The sequence below is a fragment of the Prionailurus bengalensis genome, chromosome A3 (assembly GCF_016509475.1).
Source record: "Prionailurus bengalensis isolate Pbe53 chromosome A3, Fcat_Pben_1.1_paternal_pri, whole genome shotgun sequence".
NCBI lineage: Eukaryota > Metazoa > Chordata > Mammalia > Carnivora > Felidae > Prionailurus > Prionailurus bengalensis.
The window spans coordinates 10675484-10701500 of record NC_057354.1 but is presented as its reverse complement, the minus strand read 5'-3'; the positions used below and the strand labels follow the sequence as shown (position 1 = coordinate 10701500).

The window sequence follows — 26017 nt, the reverse complement described above, 5'->3', positions numbered from 1 at the left end:
GGCAGAGGCCTGGTGGAGGGGTCGTGTCCACAGAAGAACACAGGGGCAGAGCACATTGTTAGCAAGTTAGGTAGCGATCGTTGCGGCCTTGCTGTTTCCCATGGGTGTCTAGGCTGGGAGGGGGGCACGGGGAGGGAAATGGCACCCGACACCTCCTTTGTTCCTAGAGAAGTGTCCTGTCAATCCCTGCCCCTCCAGCACCAGCTCTGAGATAGATTAGTAAACAAATCTTCCTTCCGTAGGCCACAGGGGAGTTTCAAACTGCTGCTTCATTATTGATTTCCCGGGTTTTTTATTGTGCTGTTTCTTTAAGGGCAGAGGTCCAGTTTCCTCTCTCCCTCCCAGCTCTCTCAGAGCATGTTAATTTAAAAAAATTTAAGTTTATTTTGAGAGAGAGAGAGAGTATGCGAGAATGAGCGGGGGAGGGGCAGAGAGAGAGGGAGACACAGAATCCGAAGCAGGCTCCAGGCTCCGAAAGGTCAGCATAGAGCCCGACGCGGGGCTCGAACTCACGAACCACGAGATCTTGACCTGAGCCGAAGTCAGATACTTCACCGGCTGAGTCACCCAGGCACCCCAGAGCAAGTTGATTTTTAAAGTTCTGGGTTTTAAGCCCCACTGATTGTAAGAACTGAAATTTGGCCCCTTTGGTTTTCACGGCCAAATGTTACGGGGATTTGTCTTTCGCATGTGGACTTCCCAGTGTAAGAGTGTATTTCTGTCCCCTCTCTGCAACGTGCAGTGTCCTTCCAGTGGGCAGTCCCACAGGTCTGTTTAGCTCCCAGCTGTGTCTCTGCCCTTCCTACACTCTATGTGGCCTCTTCTCTACCTTTAGCTGTGGAAAGACTGTTCTTCCAACCTTTGTGTCATTTTCTGGGTTATTTACACTGATGTGTCTGTTACCTAGTTGTATCTGTGGGGCATTGTGAGCTTAGGGTCCTCCTACTCCTCCACCTTCCCTGGAAGTCTGGCTTTCATTTCTTAATGGTCCCTGTGGTTATGCCTCCTTCTCAGGATTATTTCATATTCAGCCTGCTCCTGCCAAGACATCCGTTTCCTTCCAATCTGTGAACCTGAAAATGTTATAGTCAGCATTTCACTTGTTCTTGTAAATCTTATTTCTTCAATTCCCACTTGTTACTAAACCAGTGTTGTATTTTTACTCCTTAGTACAAAACTACACCATGCTGTTGCATGTGGCAAGAGATGTTCACAGACTGGCCAAGTCGCCCCAGTGCAGAGAAACGAGATGCCCCTTGTGTTTTCCTTTTGTTTCAGGCTTTGGGAACTGGATGAGCTCAAGTTTTTGGCTCTAACAACTTAGTGTGAAAAGTCCAAGACCTGTTGTCGGAGCTCGGAATGCTTCCTTCCCGATAATGGGAAGATGGGGTCCACCTTTGGGTGATTCTTAAATTTGCCAGTTGATGGGACGTTGTATCAATAGCTAATAATTACTGTTAAGTACACAACGCCTATGAGGCAGGGACTATTCTTATCCACCTTTTACATCTGGGGAAGCTGAGGCACAGGTTGACTTGGTTTACCCAGTGTGGCTCAGCTATAAACATAGAACACAGACTTATTTTTTAAACGGCTGTATAGTTTTATCCTTCTCCTCTGCTTGAGAGGATTCTGGGTTTCTAGCCAGGAAAAGCAGCATAAAGTTTTCAGAATGTTCATTGAAACAAAACCAGTTTTACAACAGCTACAGCAAAAACTGTAAGGGGCAGGATTGCCCGTAGAGTGTGTGGGCCTGGGCAAATTATTTCTGTGGGGATCCTGTGTACACAAGCAATTTAAGACTGCCTCAAATCAATATTCCAGCACCATTCTGGTGACCCAATTTCACATGATCCCACAAAAAAATTAAAACTAAAATACTGTGCTGGTCATCAGGAACAAACTGTTCACCAGGAAGCTCTTCTAGAAGCCAGCTCAGATCCTATAGGTGTGGGTTCTGGAGCTCTTTGGGGGCATCTGGCCAACCTTATGCTCTAAAGGGACGAAATGGGAACCAGCTGGTCCCGGCCACCAGAGGGGACCATGGGGAGTCACTTCCAGTAGCCAGGACCCTGTATGTGCTTGGGACACCCCACCCATATGGTACTATTGGTTCCAGGCACTGGAAGTGGGGCTTGGCAAGTCCCCAAGAAGGCATTCCAAAGGCAAAGTTGTGGTGTTGGTAGAGGGGTCCTGAAGCACAGGGCCCGGGGCAGGGATCCTGACCAGGGTAGAGCTGACCAGTGGGTGAAGTTTGAGCAATATTAAGACTAAACAGCAATCACTTCCAAACTCTTAGGTGCTTTAGCTATAAGGGGGAGGGGGGGTGAGGGATGGAAAGCTGTTGTCAGGAGGAAGCCAGCCGGAAAGTTCTAGTATTTAAATATTCTCTTTGTGGGTTTGGTAAAAGACACTTTTCGCTTTTAAATTGTGTAAAATGTTCAAACAAAGAATTGCTTTTCCTTTCAAGTGGCCAGCTCAGCCCAGCTGTCTGTGAATGCTCTGCAACCCTCTGTGAGCTGGCCCAGGGTGGACATTAGACATCCTCTTTACCTAGATGCCCTTCTCAACAGGTTTAAAGACCGATCATGGCAGAGCTACCCTGATGGGAGCAGGGAGAGAAGTGGACAAAGCCAGGTTGACTTCCTGACGCTGCCGCTTTGGGCAAGTGGGTTCTGAGCCCCGGGGCTAGATGGAGGATAGCATCTTGCCTACCCCCTGGGGCTGAGACCAGGATTAAACCTATACGGGGTATCTGTACCCACAGAAAAGGTCCCTGTATGAACTCAAAATGTAAAAGGCAAATTTGAGCAGCATCTCTAGAGAAGAAAAGATACACCAAAGCACTCACTGCTTTCAGCTGTTTTATTGCTAAACTATCACGATATAAGCCGTATAAAAATACTTTACATATAGCAAAAATAAACTACATTAAACTGGAGATTAAAAACATTTTGCATAGGAATGTGATGTATTCAGACTTCCTTAACAGTCAAGATTTTTAAAACCTAAGCCTTCCAGCACCACCCTGTTGGAGAGAATTCTGTTTGTTGGAGAACTACTTACGGCATGGTCAACATTTTCTCCCCTCTGAGGGCTGTAGAGGCAATGGGGGTAAGGGAGGTTCTTTGACAAGGTGCTCAGGGTCTAAACTTGTCCCAAGGGCAGTGCTGAAAGCTCGTGCCCTAATGGAAAATGTATCCTTTGCTTCCGATGCGTCTGACCCGGGACGGGGCAGGTGTTTGGGCTGCCGACAGCTGCACGAAGGCAGGGTGTTAAACGTTTTTTCCAACACCCAACATCCCGTCTCCTTTTCAGAGGGGCTCGCTTAGGGACCATCTCCAGCTCACCAATCACAGAAACGTTTGTTTTTAAACAAACTGAGTTAGGATGGTGACGTTGGCTATAACTGAAGGCACTCCTGACAGCGGAGGGAAACTGATGTTTGCAATCACAATCCTTTGTGACACTTCTTAAGCATTTAGCTGGAATGCAGGAAAACCCGTGCATTGGCTGGTTTGGCTCCATGAGGTTTAAGGCCTAAGCCCTGGGCTTGGAAGACTGGCGGTTAGGATGTGTTGGGTACCTGCTAAAGGGTCATCCCTCCAAAAAAAAAAAAAAAAAAAAAAAAAAAAAAAAAAGGATACCGGACCTTGTCAGGAATGTCCCAACCCCCATGCCTCCTGTAAACGTGAACAAAATTGTTAGCCGGATCTCTGACGGTCTTTCAATTGTGAACAGAAAGCACTTGGGAAGCGTTTTTTGACATGAAAACAAACACATTCAGCCTCCCTTTAGTCTGTTGTAACAACCAGAACATATCCGCTTCCAGTCTGTCTACATGTTGCAGCTCCCACGCTGGCCAAGACGGACTTCCTGAGACCGACGTCCTGGCTACTGGATGTAAACGAGAAAGGCCCCATCAGTGCTTTCCAGTTTTTCGAAGGAACCATCCTGATTCATCTAGGGTGTGTCTATGCTGGAAAACTCTGCGTGTCCTTTGGATAATGCGTACAGGGGTTACCTAGCGGGATTTGGTCAGCTCTGTAAACGGTAGCCTGCACCCAGGGTTCTGTGAACTTTGCGAAGTCTTTCAGAATCCCGTTACCACACAGGCGGTTTTGTTTTTAACTCACGATCACCTACGAGGCCACTTCTTTGGGGGATCTAAACACTTTACACGACAGTTCTCCTCCGTGACCAGACGCAGGCTCAGAGGTGAAGTCCGTGTCGTCTCTGGCAACAGATGGTTCCTTTTTCCACAAAGCCACCCCCCTTCTTTCTCCAAAGATGCTTTCTTCTAAGACTCAGGTGACTGATAAACTCTGAGGTGGGTAGTTCCGTGGAGCTTTTTTTTGGGGGGGGTGGAGGGGTTGTGGGTTTTTTTTTTTTTGTATTTTTGTTTTGTGTTTTTGCTAGCACGATTCACAAATTTTCAAGGATACATCCTTTCTCTTGGGGTGGGGGGGGGGGAGGCGGAAATCCTCAGCATATGTAAAAAGAGACACTTGCAAGAGATTTCAACCATTTATAAATATTTTCTAATTCCAACAGGGGTGTGTGATATTTTCGGGACAGATAAAAAGCATAAAAATACAGGTAAGAAAATAAAATTTAATAACCTACTACTTTGGGTTGCTATTATATATTATCAGGCAGCAGTATTTTTGTACATACAGGAAGACTTGCAAACTCGGGAAATATACTACATTCAGCAACACGGTAGATTCCTGTTAGCAATGCTACATATTTACATTACCTTGGATGTAGCAAGTGCAAACCTCCACCTGAGATCCTTCTCACACGTGCAACACACACATCTTTCCCACTTAGACATCCTTACTTTCTCCTTCTCTGTAGAGGATCCTATTGCCTCTTCCCAGACTGAAAATATTTGGTGAGCAATCCCTCTTGGCAAAATCTCCTCCTGGCATTTGTTACTGACCAAACTTTCTCGCTAGCTGTCGGTTCCTAATACACATTCTCTCGCCTGTTTATGTCTCAAAACTAATGCTTTTTGCTTCTCTTTCCTTCGCTATTTGGTAGAGTTGTTTATGAAAGGGCTTCCTCTAATATCCCGCCTAGGTGGTCTCAGAAAAAGCTTGTGCGTGCGTTATACACACACACACGTACGTACGTGCACAGGTTCGTGCAAGAGTTGGAACTAGCAGGAGGCCCTTTTCACTAACCTAGAAGATTGATGGAAAACGCGTTAGCCCTTGTTTGCCCCATCCAGGCACAATGAAGCAGAGCGACTTTGCTATAATAGCAGGAAGGCACTTGGGTAAAACATTCAGATAACTGAGGAAGGCCAATATCCCTCATGTGCAAAGGAAAAAAAAAAAGGGGAAATGGTTCCTAGCCAGGTCAAGTGAGAGCAGATCTCTCACCAAACACTAACTCTGCCCCAGCGAAGTCCAATGTGGCTGGAGAGACTGCTTTGGCTAAAGCTGCTGGTGTAAGGAAACTTTTCGTGAATTAGGAAGAATTTCACATCCCAGGAGCTCTGCGGCAATTTGCGTTAAAGAGGATTTTGCTAAACTTTGTGCTTGGGGTGGGTGGAAGAGAGGTCCCCGGTTGTTAGGGGGAAAACAAATGCTAGGCCTCGATGAAAAGGTCACACCCTGGGCGTTCTGTCCACTCTCTGGAGCACCAGACCCACTAGGCTGTAGTCACCAAGCCTCACGCTCCTGGAAGAGCTGTTGGGAAGGTTTAACCTCCGGATAACCTTGACTAGGAAGCCAGGACTTGTAAATGCCACAGGGAGACCTCAACGGCCAGGATTCTCTTCCTACGCTTCTCCCTAGCAGATCTGAGAAATCACGAAGCAGAGCCTTTCGAAGAGCGCCGGGACCTCTGCATTCTGTTGTTGATTACGGGGGAAGAAACCGAATGGCCGAAAATGAATCCCTGGCTTGTCCCGGGGTGTCCACGGTACATGCAAACAGGAGCGCATCTGGGCGATGAGAACCCACCCCTGCGGAGGACTCCAGAGTTTTCTGTGTTTGCAGAAACTGCACCAGAGGAGGCAGACTCATGAGGGCTCACTGTGCGCAGTGGAGACAGAATTTGGGGGCCAATCACCATGCAAGCGGTCCGGGCAGAGCTCTGTCCAACTGCGGACTGCACATGGGCTGGTTCTCTTCGATGCGGATGCAGGCGGTTAATGCAGACAGGTCTTGGGGACCGAGGGACGCTTGAAAGGGCTTCAGGTAAAGATCACCAATGAACTTTGGGGGCCACAGCCTGCGATGGCGTCCCACGTGGAGTCGAGGCCAGAGGGAACTCTGCCCTTCTCACGGGGGAACCCACTTAGAAAAAGAAATGCTTAGGCCTGCTCATTGCCTCATTTCTCACAATTTAACCAAAATACCTTCACTTTTTTTTTTTTTTTTTTTTTTGGTGGTTTTAGCTCCTCTTCAATTCCTTCTCAAAATTCAATGCACATGCCTGAGATTGTTGTTCCTCGCTGGTTTACGGGGAAAAAAGCACTCCGGTTAGGAAGAAAGCAAGCGAGAGCAGCAGAAAGCCATTAGGTTGCAGGGGTGCGGAGGTGTTCACACTGCAGCCTGCGGTCCCTGCTCGAGTCCGACCGCCTGCTGCAGGGGTGAGGAACTGCTGGCCTGGAGCGAGCCCCACCCTCCAGCCAGCTTTTTGAAGCAGAGGAAAAAAAAAATAACGTGTACACGTGTCATAACTTAACGCCGAGTTTTAACAGGCCATCTTGTTAGGGGCCACTTGTGCTTCAGAATGAGAAAACTCAAAAATCAGGCTTTCGCTGTGGCCCAACCGTGGCCAGGAACAGGCGATCCCTAAGGATGACTGTCCGGCTTCCGTTTTTCTTCAGCCCATAAGCCAGACTCTTGGGTCACGTTCCCTTGGTTGCTGTTTGAAAACTCCTTTTCCTTCAAAAGGTACAGGAGGTGTATCTGTGACCTGGAAAAGTGAACGCAGGGCTGGGGTTTAATGACACGGCCCACATCTTCCACCCCCCACCCCAGCCCACGCCCTGAGCTCCGGTCAGTCCATTCTCGGGGCCGTCGCGGCGTGCTGTCTTGTGCAGAATGTGTTTTTTTTTTTTTTGGTCAGCAGGCACTTAAGGACACCATGAAAGTCAACCGAGATGCTCTTTGGGATTTAAAACAAAAATCAAAAAGGCACAGCGTTCTCCCTGGTGTTTACACAGAGAGGTGGCGAGCTCCTTAATCGAGGGTCAGCTTTTTGCCAGAACATGGTCCCGCGTGTGGCCTCCGGGCCAGGAGATGTACAGTAAAGAGAACAGAAGGTGAGAGGCAGTGGAAGGCTCCGAGGGGTCAGATACGGAAGGTGTCTTGCTAATGGCATCTTCTACGTCTGATTTCTGGCGGGAGGTCCTGAAAACTCCTTCCTGATAATTTCATTAACTACAAAAGAAAAGAGAAAGAGAGAGAGAGAGAGGAGGGGCGAGTGAGAGGGCACCAACAACACGGGTCGGATTAGCTTTCTAGAACCTTTAAACAAACAAACCACGCTTTTGTTCTCTCCGATAATACGTTGGACAATTTTTAACGTAAGAAATGCCTTCCTGGACAGTAATATTTTGTGCTACGGATGTGTTTGTGAAGGGAACTTTAAAAAATCGTGGCAGAAATTGAGCTGGGCCCTAGGGCAGGATCTAAGTATGTTCAGGCTCTCTGCTGACCACCACACTCCTTCCGTTATTACAGCATCCGGAAAATACCTACTACGAGACTAAACCATAGTTGACCCACAAAGCATTCAGTTCTCAAAAGAGACTTTTCAAAAGAGAGTAGATGGAGATACCACTGAGAGTAGCCATCAGTGTAGACGACATCTCTCTCAGCACAACCAGAAATTCTGGCCTTACCCCTCCCCACCCACCCCCCCCCCCCACCCATGCTGGCGAAGCGTCCTCTGTCCGAGGGGCTCTGGAAAATTCGGTCGCCCCCTCCCCCACAAGGGAACCAGGAATGTAATGCCAGCCCCTGACATCAAGAAGCTGGTTCTCTTCTCCCATCTCGGCCCCCTTATCCAGGGCCCCTGTCTCTGTAAGCAAGGCAGGAAGGTCTTAGAATGGGGATCTGGCAAAAAAGAAAAAAAAAAACTTTCTTGGTAAAAAGTTGCTCTCTGCAGCAGCCCAGATCCGAGGCAGGGGGTGTGCATAAACCCGAGGGCTATGTACGCCCTTGCCTGTGCAGTGGGACGGGTCGACTGGTCCCAGGGGCAGGAGGAGAGCGGAGAGGAGGGAGACCCCTGTTGGGTGCCTTCGAAGGTTCTTAATCTCCCCTCCCCCGCCTCCTCCCGCAGTCCTCTTCGTGGGTTTCGTCTCTGATTACCTCACTGTAATCCTCCCTGCTTGTTTTCTGTTTCTGTTGAGATTTGCTCCAAGCCCCCCCACCCCACGCTCAAGCGGAGCCCTCCTAGGTCCAGCATGCTCTTCCCAGAAGACCCCTGCGTGGAGGAGTCTGCAAGCCCCAGGGAAAGCGCAAAACTTTCCCAAAAAAGCCAACTGCCCTTGAGCTGGAAAAGGCACGCTTGACCTTGGGCTCCCTCACTCCACTGGTAGCGGCGTGACTCTACCTCTCTGTGCCTCGGTTTTCCCCTCTGGTCAGCGGAACCCACGACGTGTACGGCTTAGTCCCTGGTAGGCACTGAGGCCCAGGCCTGCTCCTGGCGCCCGCCTGGCAGGTGGTGTTCCGTAGCGGCTGGCTCCACTCCCCACACCCCCAGGCTCGGGGTCAGACTCTGAATGAGTGCTTCGCCTCGGTGGGCTTCGTTCTGTGCTAGAAACTATTGAGGCACCGCTCCCTGTTCTTCAGGTATGCGCTGAAAGCACGTGCGAGGTGGGAGTTCGGGTTAGCATCCCTTCTCTGCTGCCTCCTTACTTGAATTTGCCTCAGTCTCCCCATCTGTAAATCGGGTCTAAAAACGTCACCTCCCTTCTAGGGTCCTAGAGGAGCTTGGATAAGGTCATGCAAGTGATGGATTTATCACAGTGCCCCGTGTCTAGCAGGTGTTCACAGCATGGTGCACATTAGGTATGAGATGTTCTACCTACGGAGGTACACGTGCATAGTATTAGCACAGCAAAGCATGGCCGTGGATCCATTAATAGAGGATGAATTCACATTCAGCAAACCAACGTTGTTGACCAGGCACTTACTGTATACCAGGTACTGGCTGAGCTGACTCCCAGGGGCCCTAAAGCAGGAACCAAGCCCACCCTTCTGTGAACCCTGCCCGGGCCTGGTAAGCTGAGAGCCCTTTGTGAGGCAGGCAGGGAGCCACAGGGGGAGCAGAATGCCAGGGGGAGGGAGGTGGGGTCAGTGCAGCTTCATGGGAAGCTTTTCAAAGCCCGGATTCTGAAGGGCTTCCTGTTTTCTCAATCTAGGAAACCAGAAGAGTCGATCCTTAATGGAAACTTTCCACAGCCTCGGCTTTCTAAAAATATCTGGTAGGCAGCCATGTTGGCACCACGGCCCTCACTAAAGGGTCGCTCCCCCTCCTCAGAAGGCAGGGGCTGGGGCCGGGGCGGGGGTGGAAGGTAGGCGCCGTGTTCAAGCACAGAGACGCTCTGCCCGCTTCCTGAAAGCTAGAGTCAGGTAGATGCTAATAGTTGCGTCTGGAAAACTCCGGACAGCGTGCACTTAGACCTTCATGTGGTTGGGGGTGGCGAGGGGGCGGCTGTGGGCCCAGGCCCCGAAGTGAGGCCCACTCAAACCCCGCAGAAACCTCTCTGGCTAGAGGAACCTTCTCTTGCTGAAACCTCAGGGCTGGCTCCCCTGGCTGGGAGCAAGGAGAAAGTTCTAGAGCAGGAGTGCCAGCTGGGTGTTGGCAGGGGCGGCGCCGGCCCCCCCACTTGGGGGACCTCGAGCCCAAGACGTGGAGGGTCTCTGCTCCAGAGTCGGGTCTCCTGTCTGCAGGGAGGTCTCCCCTCTGCAGCCACAAGTATTCAAACCAGTTCCCTGATGCCCACCATGCAACCTCTCCCTGGGTCCTCCCCCGGCTTCTGGGCTGGATGGGACAGGGGGGGCTCCTGCCTCAGCCCTGCCGCACCTCCTTCTCCAGCTCTCGTCCCCCTCTGCGGCTCTACCTGCTTAAGGTCTCCCTTACGCAAAACCCCCTCTCTGGGTGCCCCCTGCTTCCCTCGCCAGCCACGCAGGCGTCTACCTGTACTCTGCTGGTAGAGTAGCCCAGCGGCCCCTTTCTCCTCACTCCTCCATTCAAGGCTCTGCTCCCTCTCCTGCTCTGCACTGCATCCCCCCAGTCCTGCCCAGTCTCCTCCAGGTATCCGTTCCAGGCAGTTCACCAGCTAGTGCTTTATGTTCTTGTTCCCCCACGGAACCCTCCGCTTTTAAACAGGGCCTCAGGAAGTGCTCAGTGACGCCTTTCTGAGCTTCCTTTTTCTCCTCAAGTGGTAAGTAGCCTCAGGTCCCACAGACAGCTCTGGGCTTCGTCCCCACTCTGAGTGCTGAAACACGGTTCTGTATCAGCCTTCTGCGTTCCATCCAGTCAGTAAATGCTTTGAGCATCTATCCTAGGCCAACTTTTGTATCTTTCCTCCCACCTCTTCCCAAACTGGGCCACACGCATTTCTCGAACAGCCCCTCTCCTCGTCCCAACGCCACCTTTGCACGGAAGCTGTCTCCCACTCCTACCCTCGGGCCCTCACTTCCTCCAGAAGCAAATAGCGAATTCTCACAATGCTTTGCTTGCAACCCTCCTAGGCCAGGTTATTTGAGTTTCCTGTGTCCTCAGGGTGCCATGCATAGTGCCATGCATACAGCAGGTACCTAATGTATGCATCTCAGCCCCCCACAGATATCCCACACCACAGCCTAGGTCACTTGGTTTGGGGAAGCTGTCTTTCCTCTGCCCTCCAATTGACAAATGGGTTGCCAATCTGTTACTTGTCTGGAACCTTTTCTCTACAAAAGAATATAAGCCATTCGCATTTATTGAAGGCTGAGTGCGTGCCACACACTGTAACAAACGCAAAGTTTTTCTTACGCCAAACCTAGCAATACAACCCTCGCCTCATAGTTGGAGATAGGCAATCCCCTGCCATACCAGGTGATGGAATTGCGATTTGAACTCAAGGCCCATGTATTAACCTGAACCCTAGATGGCTACACAATTGATGAGACCATGCTATTAAGTGCAGAAGTCATCATGTTTTTTCCATGGTCCTGGCGTCCTCAGTGTGTGTGTGTGTATGTCAGGAAAAGGCGAGGGCAGCCTCTGCGAAGTTAACAGCAGAGAAGGCCATATGCTGAGTGGTTAAGGCGGTCATTGAGTATCACTTTCTCAGAACAGAATTGAGGCTAATGGTGTCGCCTCTACCACAGGCAGCCCTGACCTTTTATCACCCCTAGCGCGAGGCGCCGTGATGAAAACATTGATGAACGTGTACAACCTCAGGGTGATTTCTAAGCCTGACACCTAAGGCTGAAACCAGAAAGGAAAAGATCGACAGATGTAAGTATAATTATATATTTTTCCCTTTAAAACTCTGGAAAAATCAAGCAGAGAGAATAAAAATAAAACCCTTCTAATAAGGGGCTGTTGGCATACAAAGAATGAGGGATCACCAAACTTCTTCTGTAAAGGGCCAGACAAAAATATTTGCAGTGCTATGGGCCCCCTACTCAACTACCCAGCTCTGCCCTGTAGTGTGAAAGCAGCCATAGACAGTATGTGAGCAAACGGACATGGCCGTGTGCCAATAAAACTTTATTCGCCACAACAGACCGAGGGCCAGATCTGAACAGGCCAGTTGCCAACTGGTGTGAGACTTAGTGTACCAGCCCCTAGTATATACCATGGCAGAGCAGTGTTTTTTCACCTACTTTTTTTTAGGGGGGGAGGGGAATAAAGTCATGCCTCTTACTTGTGCTGTTCCTCAAACAACCCTAGGTGTTTATGTCTACAAACTTGGATTTCTCTTAGCATCCCACTCTGCCCTAGGAATGTTACGATTCCCTTGAAGGGCCAGACACCTGCAATACTGACGTTCATTCAGCTGAGCTCAGAGGTTCTCAAACTTTACCTTGCAGCACAGCTGCTCAGAGGTGCATGTAGAAAACCACATGGATATACACGGTAGGTGTAATTTAAAAGCCCGTCAAGGGTAACTTTGACTCTGGGCCTTTTCCCCTTAATTGCTGACTTTGGAACTTAATTCCCCGAAAAAGCAACAACAGGAAGGAGTGGAGAGACCCCCTCCTGTTTCTCTCCCCAAAGCCTCAAGCATGTTTTCTCAAATCTGGTTAGATCATGTGAGTGCCCACAAGAGTCTGGGGGCCAGCCACAAAGGCCACAGCCACTCCTCGAGCTGGGACAGGAATGGGGGAGGCTGCATTCTCTAGGCCAGAGAGTCTAAGAGCCAGGATAGGGGCAGGGTCCACTCACTACCCTTCTTCATCCCGCAGCGCTTGGCCGAATCTCCTCTCGAGACCCATGCTTGGGGCAAGGACGCTGGACCAGGAAGCCCGTGACGTGTGCTCTGGGTGATTCTGTCCCAACTGCCGTGAGGTAAAGCTGCTGGGACAGCTGAGGGTGAGCACCCGGCCTCTTCCCCACTAGCATGTGGAAAAGGGCTGAGCAGGCAAGGTGGCCCTTGGCCCTTCTCCTGTGATGCTGATCTCAAAACTGAAATGATCTGTCCTCTAAGAACAAAACTCTTTTTCGCTCTGCTTTTTGCTGGCTCAGGAACTTTCCAGCCACCTCTGTGTGCTCTGGGGGAACTCGGGAACAGTGAAGAGCTTTCCAGATGGGCCAGGCCAGACTTTAGACTCAGCGAAAAAGACAAAAAAAACCCTTGACAGGCCTGAAGCCCAAAGCCTTGGGTGGGGTCTGAGAGGTACAGGATAGTAAATCCCCCAGGGGCCCTGGACATCAGAGCCAGCTTGCCAAAGTTCCCAGGCCCCTGTAAGGTCAGAAGCATTGCCAAGTGCTAATACCAGGGAGGGAAGAAACACGCTTTAAAAAGGCCCCTTCAGGACTCTGAGAAGTGGTTTACACTGTCCACACTGACATTTTAGCTGCATTTTTGTCACCCTGAGTCCCGGATCCGAAGCCCTCGGGAGGGAGTCTGGCACCTGGTATTCAGCAAATGTTCCCTGATGGCATTGTTGCCTTTGTGGACAGCGTTTGATAGTTGCTGTTGGAGAACGTGCCAGAGAAACACCCCCCCGCCATACCCCTTTCATGCCGCTACTAGGAAGTGTCAGCATGTCTTATCAGCAGAGCCCATCCCTCCAGAATGTCCAGGCCACTGTGTGTGCTGATGGGCGTGGCAGCTGGCAGTGAATTTGGGTGCGTTTTCAGAACGGCTTGCAGAACAGCTGCTCAGAGGTGCCTATAGAAAACCACATGGACATACACGGTAGGTATAATTTAAAAACCCGTGTGATGCCGCCATGAACTTCTGGGCCTGGCCTTGATGGAATGAACCTACTTTATCTGACCAGGGAACCCTTCAGAAGCCACAGCCCGATGAGCCAGGGAGATGTCAGGTGGCACGTAACCAACAACACCGCCGGCTGACCTCTGGTGAGTGTACTTCGTGTGCTGAATCGAATCGGCACGTGCACAGCATTCGGTCACAGCAACAGCATCTACACAGCCGAGGCACAGAAAGGTAAAGCAACAGCCTCACCGTCCCAGGGGGACTCTACGTTCACAGAGCGTCCTGCCCCCTGTGCTGTAAAGTCTGCGTGAGTTACCAGGCTCTTCTACGCAGGCCCAGAGTCCAAAGTCAACTGAGGGATAGATCTAGTGCTTGAAGCTACATCAGGGGCTCTGCTGAGTTCAGTGGGGAAACCACAGCTCTGTCCTGGACCAAGCACAGTACCCTCCGAGAGCAGCTTCCCGGGGCTTCTGATCTACCTTCCCCGTCTTGTTCCCCAATGCAGAGAGTCTTACTTAACTGGATACACCAAGCAACATGTACAAAACCGAAAAGGAGCTGGTCCAGTGCAGGAGCAGAACTCTCAGAGGTGGGAAGGTGGCCTTGCTATACTCTTCCTGGGAGGGGGTGATGGGGCCCCTGGGAGAACATGCAGATTCCCAGGGCCTCCTCTCCTCTCTCTCCTCCCCACCCCATCCGTGAGCTCCAGCCTCCCAGACCAGCTCAGGGATGGACCCCAGGGGTGTCCCCTAACAGAGGGATGGGGGCTAGCCTGCAGGGAGTGGTGTCTGTGAGGACGGCTGGAAAAGATTTCTTCTACTAAAAGTAATTCAGGTTAAGGAAACACACAGCTGGAAAACAAAAGGAGAAGCAGAAGAGGTCAATTACCTTTGACTTTGATTTCTCGGATCAAAGATCACAGTCATTCTGTTTCATAATATGTTTTGTATCCAGCTAAGGTGTGTGTCTATCAGCTCTGAAAAAGATTGGCAAAATCATTTTTGAGAAGAAAAAAAAAATCACCTTTGCCCTCTATTACACTCCGAACTCACATTAATATCATCCGTTTAATGGGTAGCTCTTCACCTAGGGCCAACTCAGAACCCAGGACAGAATTCAACCCTCCGGCTGTAGTTTAAGCCCACATTCTGTAGCCTCTTAAAACCACTGTGCCGGAATTAACCCCAAACCAGTGTAGTAGTCACTGAGAGGAGGGACTTAGTGCCAAAAATGAGGGTCCCTGAGCTCAAAGGGCACCCGCGAGGTGATGGCGTTTTGTTTTGTTTTTTCTAAGCTAGACAAAACAGCCCTGCCTCCTGCAGGCCACGGAGCTGCGAATCAGGGCCGACTGAAGAGAGAAAAACGTACACACGCCAGCTTCTGCAGCAAAGAACGTCAGAATTACACGAGGAATCGATTCAAACGTAACCCTCCTTCAGGCTTTTCTACGTGCTAAATTTGACTCGTTTCCTTCTTACAAGTGATAGAACCTCGGTGTGCATGCAAATTCATAAGACTGCACATTTTCTTCCTGTTTTTTTTTTTTTTTTGGTTGACAGTGAAAAAAAGTTCCTATTTTTATAGCTCCTGCCCAGTCAGCACACGGAGGGCCCTTAAAAGGGGGTGGTGATGAGTGTACATTACAAGCAATAAACTCCCCCTCTACAGCAGTTTTCCAATCACTTGTTCTCTTAATCCCCTTTAAAAAGTGCCAGAGTAAAAGGCCAGGGTCCGTTTCGCCTGCACTTAGAAATGTTTTCTGGGATGAATTTCTTACAGGGAGCGATCCAACTTGTACTAGCTGTAGCTTTATCAGCATCGTTGGGCAAACCAGGATGCTCTTTCAGAGGCGGGGCACAGACTCCCGGAAATCTCCCCTTCAAGGTGGAGAACCCTCAAATAATGAGAGCTTTCCGGCAGGGCTGTAGTTAACGGGGCTGAACTCCCCCAGGCTGGGCTCCGTTCGGGTGGGCTGGGTTGGGGTTAGTAGGCACAGGAGAAAATAACCAGCTCCTCCAGGGCGGTTGCTGTGAACAGTTTGGACCCTGCGTTTCAGGCCACCTCCCGAAGCAAAACCATCCACTCCCCAAAATTCCGGGTGGCCATGGCCCCACCAGCAGTTTCCTCACTGGACTGCCTTAGCTCCAGTGCACGGTGGCTTGTTCACCCCAAGAGCAAAAGGCATCGTCAGACCATTCATTCGAGGCCTTAAAATACCATCTGTATCCCAACAGTGGTCAAATTAATGTCTTCAGCCCAGACCTCACCCTTGACCTTCAGACTTTCCCATCTAACTACCCACTGGGCATCCCAAACTGAACATGGCCAAAGCCGATTTCCTGATTCTCACACCCGCCCCCCCCCCCCTCCACCTCCACCACTTGTTCCCATCATAAGAAACCTCACTCTCTTCTTCCGGTTGTTGAGACCAATCTCGGTCACCGTTCACATCCCTCCATATGCAAATGCTTCTGGGTTTACCTTCGAACTAGATCTGGGAACCAGCAGCCCCTACCACCTCCTGTCTTGATCACTACATCGGCCGCTCCCCTGTGTCCCTGACCCGGTGCTGGGATCCCTGGTCTCTGCCCAAGAACTGGTGGCACTGAAGGCACAGCAGTTGGGTCAGTCGTTACTCCCAGAAAAACCTTAGTTGCTCTAAGGGCCAACAGGTTCCACTCTATCCATCTACACTCAGTAGACATCAAGTGCCACGCACAGGTCCAAGGTCACATGCTTGGAGCAGCGAGCCCAGTCCAGGGGGGAGCCCCGGGGACCATGCCTTTCAGTCCAGCCAGCCAGTACCCAAGAAGCAAGCCCTGCTCTGACTCTGCTCCCCAGCCCTCATCAAGAGTGTTCAGAGAATTTATAAAGCATTCACCTAACTGGTTTGCAGCCTTTTGAGGTACAGCTTCCTGTTTAGTCATGAAGTTTCACTCTTTCACGGCCTGTTTCTTGGTGCAAGGCAGAGGCGACAAGGGGAGAGGAAGGGCCTATTTCCATTCAGCGAAGACCCCAACCTCAGCTCAAGACCCAGCCACCCACTTCCCCGCCAGCCGTCTCTGGGGAGTGGTGGTACAACACTCATTGCTCAGGTCAGGTTAGCGAGGCACAGGAAGATGGAGAGGTTTGTCCAGGACCGGGCCCCTGCACTGCGCAGAGCTCAATAAAGCCCCAGCTTCATGGGCCTTAAGCCCAGGCTCCCTGTAGTTGGGAGATGATCAGGCTGTCTTGGGAGCTGGGTGAAAATGCAGACTGGTGTCAGAAGCCCTTGGAAAAAAAGCACTCGGCCAGTGACAGCCATGCAAGTCTCCTGGCCCCTTGCTGAGCCACAGAATGGGAATAACAACACCTTCTTGGCAAGGATTCTGTGAGGATTAAATAAGATGTTCTACCTGGTCTGTTGGCCGGTATTTATAAGCTCTGCGATATGGCCCCTCAAGAAGACCCATGGAAGAGTAAGAGGGAAGGGTGAGAAAGGGGACAGAGGCCAGGCCAAAGCATCCTCTCTAATAACCAAGAATAGGATCCTGTTTCCCTCCGCGGTTCACGAGGAAGTAGGTTCCTTTGATCGGCATGGCTGCTCTGGCCAGTTGTTAGTAATATGGAGGTGGATGGCAAGAGAGGCAGCCATGTTTAGAGTTACCTGGGTGACACCTACACCCCCCTCCACCACAAAGCCAAGGAGAGCAGGCCTCTGGTCCTAGAATCATTGCCCCATTGTGTGGTCTTTTATGAGGCTACAGCTGAAGACCTACACAGCGATGTTGCATTTTTACAACACTAGGCATAAAGCGGTGAATCCTTCCACTGGTGCTGTAGATTAGATGATCACTGAAGACAGGGATTGGAAGTGCTTCCCTTATTAATCAACACTGGTAATTAACGTGCAAGCACATGGTATCGACAGATAAAGTGCAAAGACACAGACGGGAGAATGTGTCATCTCGCCAAATTATACAACTAACGTCCAGCCTCCTGAAATCTCAGGCAAGCGTCTCTAAGGGGGATGGAAGTAGATGGGAAGACCCGCGTGCACCTGTGTCATGCAGCTGACGGGACTCCGAGAACGGCCCAAGGTGCGGGCAGTCTGCTGGCTCTACGATGAAAACACTGATGTCCCTCCCAACCACAGTCCAAACTGCTACCACCTTATCCCCTTTTCCACGTTTCCCGTGATTACGCATCCGCTTACAGTCTAGGGAACGACGACTTGGGACTTTCTCTAAGCTATGCTGCCCTAGGAGAAAGGACTCACCAACTGTAGAAACTCAAGCCTGAGCTGGGTTTGCCCCTTCTGCCCAGTCCTTTTCTCCAATTCAGCAGAATTTTCTTCTGATTTCATGCAGCTACGTTGCACCTCTCCTGGCGAGCAACCACACGGCTTCTAAGGTAGCAACCACAGGCAAGAAAGCATTCTAAACAAACCACGGCTTGCTTCCTTGTCGTCCTGCCATTTCATCATGCCTGGACCCCAAACCTCTGCTGAGAGGCATCAGCCACAAAGCAAGCGTTGCAAAATACGTTGTTGCCAAAACAGAAGCAAAAGGCAGGCGCCGGTTGCTACATCCAGCCGAGATTCGGGAAAGAAATGGCGCTCCAAACCCACAAATGAGCCTGTGCCCGCCAATGAGATGATAAAATAAATACTTAATTGTTCGGGAAGCCATTTTCTCTCTGGGGGTCGAAGGAATTAACCAAACACTTATGTCAAGACATTTGAGTGCGTTTCTCCTTGCTGATGTGTGAGAGTTGGGATGGAGGCCGGGGAGACGGGTTAGCAGGTGGAATCCCGGAGAGGCAGGAAGCCCCTCCGTCCTGGGCCACTTTCCTCATGACACACAATGGCCTGACCCAGCCCCCAGGGGGACACCCCTACCTACATCCACACATTTCCAAAGCCCAGAAGCCCGTGTCCCGTAAGGAGGCACCCTCCCCCTTCACACTCCCCCCCTCCACGATACCTTCCCATCATTTGGCACGTTTTGTCTTTAAATCCACCCCCAAAAGATTTCCCACCACATCTGCCTCCCTCTAGCCCGCAGCCTGGGTTAGCGTAAGATTTGACTGACCTACAGACCGACCACCTGGGGGCGCAGGCCTGGCCCCAGGTTCATGGGCAAGCCCTCACCCTGGGACCCAGCCCTGGGCAAGCCCAGCTGCCTTGGAGAGGGAGAGGGCAGGTGCAGGGCCAAGAACCCTCCACCTTCCTGGTTCAGCCAAGGGCCTGTGGGGCAAGGAACGGCAAGATAAATCAGGGCCACCCCCACCCCCCGGACCATTCAGTCCACTCCTTCCAGAATCAAAAGAGCTACTAGCTTTTGGAAAGAAATTTCACCAGGTCGGACCAAACCCAGTCCTGAATGTCTCCAGGTGAGATTCACAGGCCTGGTATGGGGAACTTGTTGCCGTCAACACAAAGGCTGTCCGAGGGACCAGAAAGGACGGTGTGTGTGTGTGACGTTATTCCAGGTGTCCCTAAGACACATGGGGACAGAACTCCAACTCCTGACTCATCCCCTTATCAAACCTGTCACCCCCAGGCCCAGCCATGAACTCAGTTGTGTCCCCAAAATGGCTATGTTGTGGTGCTAACCCTCGACATGATGGTATCCGGACATGGGGCCTTTGGGGGTGACCAGAGTCGATGAGGTGATCAGGGTGGGGCCCCCATGATGGGATTAGTGCCCTCATCAGAAGAGACGCCAGAGAATTCGTGCGCTCGCCCTCCGCCCTGTGCCGGCCCAGTGAGAAGGTGCCCGTCCCAAGAGGGCTCTCACCAGAACCCCACCTCGCTGGCTCCCCGATCGCGGACTTCCAGACTCTAAACAGTGAGAAAATTAATGGCAGCCGAGCTCAGATACCCCCACAAGCCCTGTTCTGCCAGAGCACCTGCCTCTCTGATGTCTCCATTTATGCTCACACGGCAGGCATCCGCCAGCGAAGCGGCCAAGGTTAAGTGACTTGCCCGAGGTCAAAGGACTTTTCCAAGGCCACACGGCTGGTCCGCAGCAGGATTTGAACAAGGAGCAGACGCTGATGCTATGGCCCCAACGTTCCCACTACCACCACACCTTTATGCGGTCTGGGTCTGGGGCCGGGAGGCCCCCTGTCCTTGCTGTATGCATCGGAACCCATCTCTCTGTCCACACCCAGCCTCAACTGCTGCCTGGTTTCCTCCAGCCCAGAGCCCCTTCTCCCTGCTCCGCCCTCCACTGACCTCACAAAGGCAGCCTTCCCGCGTCTGGCAAGGTTGGAGGAGTCTCTGAGGGCAGGGGCCACGGACCTCTCAGTGCAGGGGCTGAGCACAGCGGTGAGGGGCGCACGCCCTCAGGGCAGACCCGCGGGGAAACAGTGCTGGGGGCCAGAGGGCGTGGGTCCGAATCTCAGCCTGCCACGTCCTGCCATGGGCTGGAGGCAGGCCCTGGCACGTCCTGCGAATCTCTGGGAATCAACGAGTCACCATGTGACAGGTGCTTCCGACAGCGTGTGGCCCATCACGAGCACTCTGTATTCACGGAGGGAACATGGGCCAATCCACTTCTCGAGCCTCAGTTCCTTCGTCCGCAACGTGGGAATGACAACGTGTAACCTGGCAAGGGGTTGTGCGTGAATACAACCGGCTCCCGGTCAAGCCGCAAAAAAGTGTGCTCGCGCCGCTCCTATCCCCGTCGTTAACGTGTGTTTTCACCGGCCACGTGGAGAACATTTGGTTAACAGGCTGAACTGACTGGACGGCCACCCTCTTTCCCCAGAGCACTTTCACCTCCGCAGCTATTTCTGCATTTTCAGAGTGGGCGGGTCTGAGGTCAGCCGTGCTCTCAGAGATGCCTTCTCACATCCTGCCGAGAGGGGCCCCTCCCAGGCCACCCTGCACAGAGTGCTGGCTGCCCTGGACCAGCGGCGTGCAGATGCATAAGAGCCCTCTGAGTCACCCACGCTCTGCAAGCCAGAGGCCTCCGGAAGCCAGCCCCAGCATCAATCAGGTCCCGCACGGCACCCAGCCGCCCAGACATCTTACCAGCAAGACCTCGGAGCTTACGAGAAAAAGTGCCACGCTGCACCGAGCTGTCCCCAGCTCTCAGGATGAGTAAACACGACAGTTCTGGGGCTCTGGTTCCGAGTCAGAAGCCAAGGTGCTAACGGGGCGGAGGGTGTCGTTGGCGGGTGGGGAGGGCAGGCCGGCGTGCCACCAAGGTGGGAATTCTTTCGCGGTTCTCCTCGGGCAGCCAGAACCTGCTTCTCCGGATGCAAATCGGAACAAAGACTGGACCCTGGGATACCCTAGCTTTTAGGATTCCACAGGAAAAATCACCCATGTACTTTTTGAGGGAAAACGGCTTGAGCTAACAATGCTGCTCACTCTAGTTAAGCTGGGGGGAGGAGATTTAAGAAGCCGAGAGTAGCCTGGCTCCCTCGTAGGACCGCAAGGCCGAGCCCAGGGCGCATGTCTAAAAAGCGACACGGTATTAGCACATCACAAGCCTTAAAACAGAGCTGAGGCCCGGGGCTCGGACGGCGCTGGTGGCTTCCCCGGGCAGGACAGGAGGCCTCCCAGCTCGCTCCTGGTGACGGTATGATCCCGCAAAAGAGAAAAGCGTAAGCTCACATCCCACAAAACCACCAGCAACCTGTTTCTAGACCTAAAGGAACCCAAGCCTTCTCGCGCTGTCGATCCGATCCCGGCTTTGGGTGGCCATCTGGGTGGCAGGGCACAAAAGGCAGCCTTCCTCTCCAAATCACGTATAACCAGCTCAGCCTCCACAGTCAGGGGCCCGTCTGATGGGAACTCCAGGGGATCCCAGAGGGTGACGGGTGAGTGGCTGCCGGACCACACCATGCACAGGAGGTGCCTGGATGCTGCGGACACCCACCGGATTCCACTCGGATGGACTCTCTCCCGCCACCACTCACACACTCCTGGGACCTAGGGGTTCCCCCTCAGCCCCGGGAAAGTCCACACCTTTAAAATCAAAGAAAATACGCTTCTCTGCCTCATCCTCTAGTCGCCTCCACCTTCCTTCCTACGCTTTAACCACGGCAAGCAGGCTTACCACCCCAGGGCCTTTGCACTTCCTATTCTTGCTACCTGGGATGCTCTTTCATTAGATATTTACAAGGCTCTCTCATTGAGTATTGCTCGGCAATCAAAAAGAATGAAATCTTGCCACCTGCCACTATGTAGATGGAACTAGAGGGTACTGTGCTAAGCGAAATTGGTCAGAGAAAGACAAATACCCTATGACTTCACTCATACGAGGACTTTAAGACACAGAACAGATGAACGTAAGGGAAGGGAAGCAAAAATAATATCAGAACAGGGAGGGGGACAACACAGAAGAGACTCTTAAATATGGAGGACCGACAGAGGGTTACTGGAGGGGTTGCGGGAGGGGGGATGGGCTCAATGGGGGAGGGGCACTAAGGAATCTACTCCTGAAATCACTGTTGCACTAGACGCTAACTAACTTGGCCATAAATTAAAAAGAAAGGCTCTCTCTCCTTGAGCTCTCTGCCAAACGTCTCCTCCTCTGGGATCCTTCCCTTGCTAGAGGAGCAGGCCTCCGTGCTACCTCCTCTCTCTCTTCCCACCCCTCTTGGATCACCTTTCCTCACAGCATTTGGTGCTACTTGGTTCTCGCGTTTGTGTTTGGACCGTGAGCTCGATGAGGGCAGGGGCTGGGAGCCTTTCTGTGCAAACGGTGTCCCCAGCAGTGACGATGCGTAGCCGCTGGATGAACGAGCCATTAAGTGAAAAAAGGAATAAATGAACGCTCTCAAAGCCACGGCTCTGAGTATTGGCGACCCAGCGCTGACTTCACTGTGGCAAAACATGGCGTATCGTCATGCTTGCCTCAGAGCAGGTCCCGAGAGGAGCGGTGAGAAATCACGCTTTGCCGTCCTCAGGGAGAAGCCAGGGCCTCCGAGCTTTGGTCGTGCCGTCACCCACCCAGCTCCCTCTGACTAGCGAATGCCGGCTCAAGAGGTTCACGAGGCCCACGCCCCTCCCCCACTACCAAGCGTTGCACACAGCAAGCCTAAAAGAACCATGACGCAAACGCGGTCGAGACGAGCACCGGGGGATCTGGAACCCCAAACCTCTGCTTTCCACTGAGTGCAACTTAAAGAGTGAGAAGCTGCATCTCCACCTGTGAACATCTCTATCCTGAGCCCATTTGTTCTGCCGACTGGAACGTGGCTAGAAAGCGCCCATGCAAAGACCTTTGCAGGAGGCAGGTTCTAAGCACAGCACGTCTGCAGGAAACCAGAGACACTTAGAAAGGGCTTTCCAACTAATGCCCTCCACCTTCCTGACCCGGAGCATCCACTGAGGCAGCTGAGCGTTGAGGGGGCGGGCAGGCTTCAGGGCCATCGTGAGCTCGCGAGGCACATCCCAGCCCGTGTGGCAGCGTCAGTGGCTGGGAATGACAGCGAATCCCCGTGTGAGGCAGTTCTGTCTCCACTTCTGTTACAAAGGATGGTCTTGAGCGGGTTTTAGGAAAAAAAAAACCCACAAAAATTCAAGACTGTACAATGTCCATTTGTCCCTGTTGGCGCTCGAGATTCAATGGTCTCAAGTTGATGGAGAGATTCAGTGCGATCTTGTGGAGTCTGACAAGCGGACCCTAACATGTCCACAGACAAACAAAAATCCCCAAAGAGCCAAGAAGCAGCCAACAGAAGCCCAGACACTCATGGAGAACGACAGGCCGGTGACTGACCCTACCAGAAACCAAGACTGTGTACGAAAAGCTGCCATAACTCTTCTGCGGAACAAAGCCAAGAGACCAGGAAGAAGCCCACGCTTCCGTGGAAATGATATTTACGACACTGCTGGATTACAGGCCGGTGGGGAGGGGGTCGACTCCTCCACAGATGGTCTGGGCCCACCAGTCATCCGGACGGAAAGCAGCGAAGTTAGAACCTTACCTGATGCTGGACACACAGTCAATTCCAGGTGGATTGCAAACTTCAGTGTGAAAGGTGAGACTGTGACGTATTGGGAAATGATACAGGAGAAGCTCTTTAAGAGACTGATGGGTAGAAGGTTTCCTAAGCCAGGACCTCGGACTCGAGGAGCATCTGAATCACCTGGAGGCCTTGTCAAGGGCAGATTTCTGGGCCCCACCTAGTGTTTCTGGAATTTGCATTTCTAATAAGCTCCCAAGTGACACCTAGGCCGCCAGTCCCCGTGACACACTTTGGGTAGAACCACCCGAGGCTCCACGCGCACAGTTCAAACCTCTCGGAAAATAAATTTACATGAAAAGTTTCTGTTCGTCAAAAGGTATCGTTTCACACGTGCAAGCCATGCAAAACCACTTACGAGTCTCCCAGTGTCAAACGTTGGGAGCATGTGGGGCCTGTCTGATGCCGACGGGGCTGTCAACTGGTTCAACCCCTTTGGGAGACAGTCTGGCAGTGTCTGTCTCCTCAAGTGGCAGATGTGCACGCCCAGTGGCCTAGCAATCCCCCCTGGAGGGATAACCCTACGGGAACTCCTGTATGCGCGCCAGGAGACAGAGCAAGAATATTCCAGAAGGCGTCGTCTATACCAAGCAAAGCGGACCAAATGTCCATTGTTGGGATGGACGCATGAACCCTGTGACTGAAGACTGCACAGCAGAGAAAAGGAAAGGATTACAGCTACGGATGGAACAGCCCATCAGAGGCACGCGGGGCTTCGATGGGCAAAACCGGCCCGTGTGCAAACCGTGTCGCTTCTGGAACGCAGAGAGAGAGCAAAGGGGAGAAAGAGGACAGGGACGTGGGTGGAGGAAAGAAACAAAAACACACGTCAAACCACCACAGCGTGCGGGCCCTGCCCTGGACCCAGAGTCAAACGAGTATAAAGAAAAAAGAAAAAAGAAAGAAAAAAGAAAAAAAATTGGGCACTTACGAGGCAAGTGAAAACTTGAGCATGGCGTTTGATACTGAAGAATTAGAAATTTTTAGCCGTGATAGTGAAAATCAGAGCGAAGTTTTTTAAAGAGCCATCTTCTCGAGAAACCTAACGGAAAGACTGGCAGATGAAAACGATTTTAAATTTTTTTTTTCAACGTTTATTTATTTTGGGGACAGAGAGAGACAGAGCATGAACGGGGGAGGGGCAGAGAGAGAGGGAGACGCAGAATCGGAAACAGGCTCCAGGCTCCGAGCCATCAGCCCAGAGCCCGACGCGGGGCTCGAACTCACGGACCGCGAGATCGTGACCTGGCTGAAGGCGGACGCTTAACCGACTGCGCCACCCAGGCGCCCCAGATGAAAACGATTTTAAAAACAGAAGAGCTAAAAGGCAGTGCTTATGTTCTTTTTCTTTAAACTCGAGGTGGGGACACGATATTTGTATTGTTATTTTTAGATCTTCCATCTAGGTAATAAAAGCAATTTGGTAGAGGAAGGAAGGAAGGAAGGAAGGAAGGAAGGAAGGAAGGAAGGGAGGGAGGGAGAGAGAGAACGGAAGAAGGGAAGAAAGGAGAGGGGAGGAAGGGGGGCAGGGGAGGAAGGAAGGGGGGCAGGGGGAAAGGGAATGGAGACAAGAAAGAAGGAAGACAGCGGAGCCCGGTTCCCTGCGTGTCTACCACGTAAGAACTAGCAAGGAGCAGCAGTCAGCAGTGACCCTTCAGGGGACTGGCCTCTAGCACACCAGGGGCAGGAGAACGTCGTTTCCTCCGAAACACCTTCACAGCCGGTCTCGCCGTGTGAAACACAATTCTGTGCACTTATCATCCCTACTCTCCCTTAGGCTGCAAGATCCACAGCACAGGGACCCCCCTCATCCACCCGGCACCTGCCCATTTACCTGTCTGGCCGCAGGTGTCGATGCATAATGCTGGTGACCGCCACATCGTGTCCGAAGACATCTACGCACGCTGACCAATGAGTGTTCACGAGTCCCCACGAATAGGTGGCAATTATTATTCCCCTTTGGTAGTTCACTGAGAGCCCGGGGAGGGGGGGGGGCGCTGCTGGAGGACTTACTCAGAGCCAAAGAGACAGCAGGTGGCCGAGCCAGGATTTAAATGCAGGCGGGTGATGCCAGGGCACAAACTCGCAACCACTCTACCCTGTACCTCTGCGTCGCCCAGAAACGTTGGTTTAATGGCAAAGACAGAGCTTTTTGTTCGGGCCTAAAATGATCAGAGTTAACCCTGAAGTCCGAGGAGGACCTCATTGGGCCAACTTCTTCTTCTTGCCCCTACTAGCTCCCGGGCACACACTCCCCCCTGTGCACACACGAACTACACTCACCTTATCACAAACCACAAGTGAATCTGCTGAGCCGATACCCTGTGAATTGTTTTCAGCTTGGTACACAGTAGGCGCTCAGCAGATGTGTTGAGTGCAAACAGATCCAAGGGCCAACGGCTCGGGCCAGGATGCCGAACTTCCCGAAACACAAGCCAGAGGCGCCAATGTCCGCGTGAAGATGCCCCATCCCAGTTCTCCTTAAGAGACCCACTGGCATGAAAAGCCCCTCCTGGAAATCTGAAGCACCCACCGATCTTAGCGGTCATTCCCACCTCAGCAAGGAGGACTTTAAACAGGTCGCTCTTACTTCTGTCCCTCTGCCGACACCAGCCACAAGGGGTTGGCGGGGAGGGA

At 52.0% G+C, this 26017-nt stretch overlaps 1 protein-coding gene and 2 long non-coding RNA genes across 8 annotated transcripts in view; 2 read left to right on the top strand and 1 right to left on the bottom strand.

The window, feature by feature from the left end:
- Nucleotides 1–559: 559 nt before the first annotated feature.
- Nucleotides 560–6387, top strand: LOC122467265. Its single transcript, XR_006292876.1, has 3 exons — nt 560–4330; nt 4555–4599; nt 5811–6387. It is a non-coding gene; the product is annotated as an uncharacterized LOC122467265 (long non-coding RNA).
- NFATC2 (nuclear factor of activated T cells 2) overlaps nt 2852–26017 on the bottom strand; it is a 160006-nt gene continuing 136840 nt past the window's right edge. For 2 of the 4 annotated variants that reach the window (XM_043553665.1, XM_043553661.1), the window contains exon 10: nt 2852–7403. In XM_043553665.1, coding sequence (XP_043409600.1) covers nt 7348–7403 — 56 coding nt within the window. In that variant the 3' untranslated portion in view covers nt 2852–7347. Of the gene's footprint in view, nt 7404–14299; nt 14388–26017 lie in introns of all 4 variants that reach the window. The other 2 variants (XM_043553662.1, XM_043553664.1) reach the window with 2 other exon arrangements.
- Nucleotides 7174–15081, top strand: LOC122467264. 3 transcript variants are annotated; one of them, XR_006292875.1, is made up of 7 exons: nt 7174–7285; nt 8378–8607; nt 9014–12102; nt 12432–12558; nt 13473–13642; nt 13917–14000; nt 14710–15081. It is a non-coding gene; the product is annotated as an uncharacterized LOC122467264 (long non-coding RNA). The 3 variants fall into 3 exon arrangements; XR_006292873.1 differs by having other exon boundaries at nt 8378–12102; XR_006292874.1 differs by lacking the exons at nt 7174–7285; nt 8378–8607; nt 9014–12102; nt 12432–12558 and adding an exon at nt 13002–13387.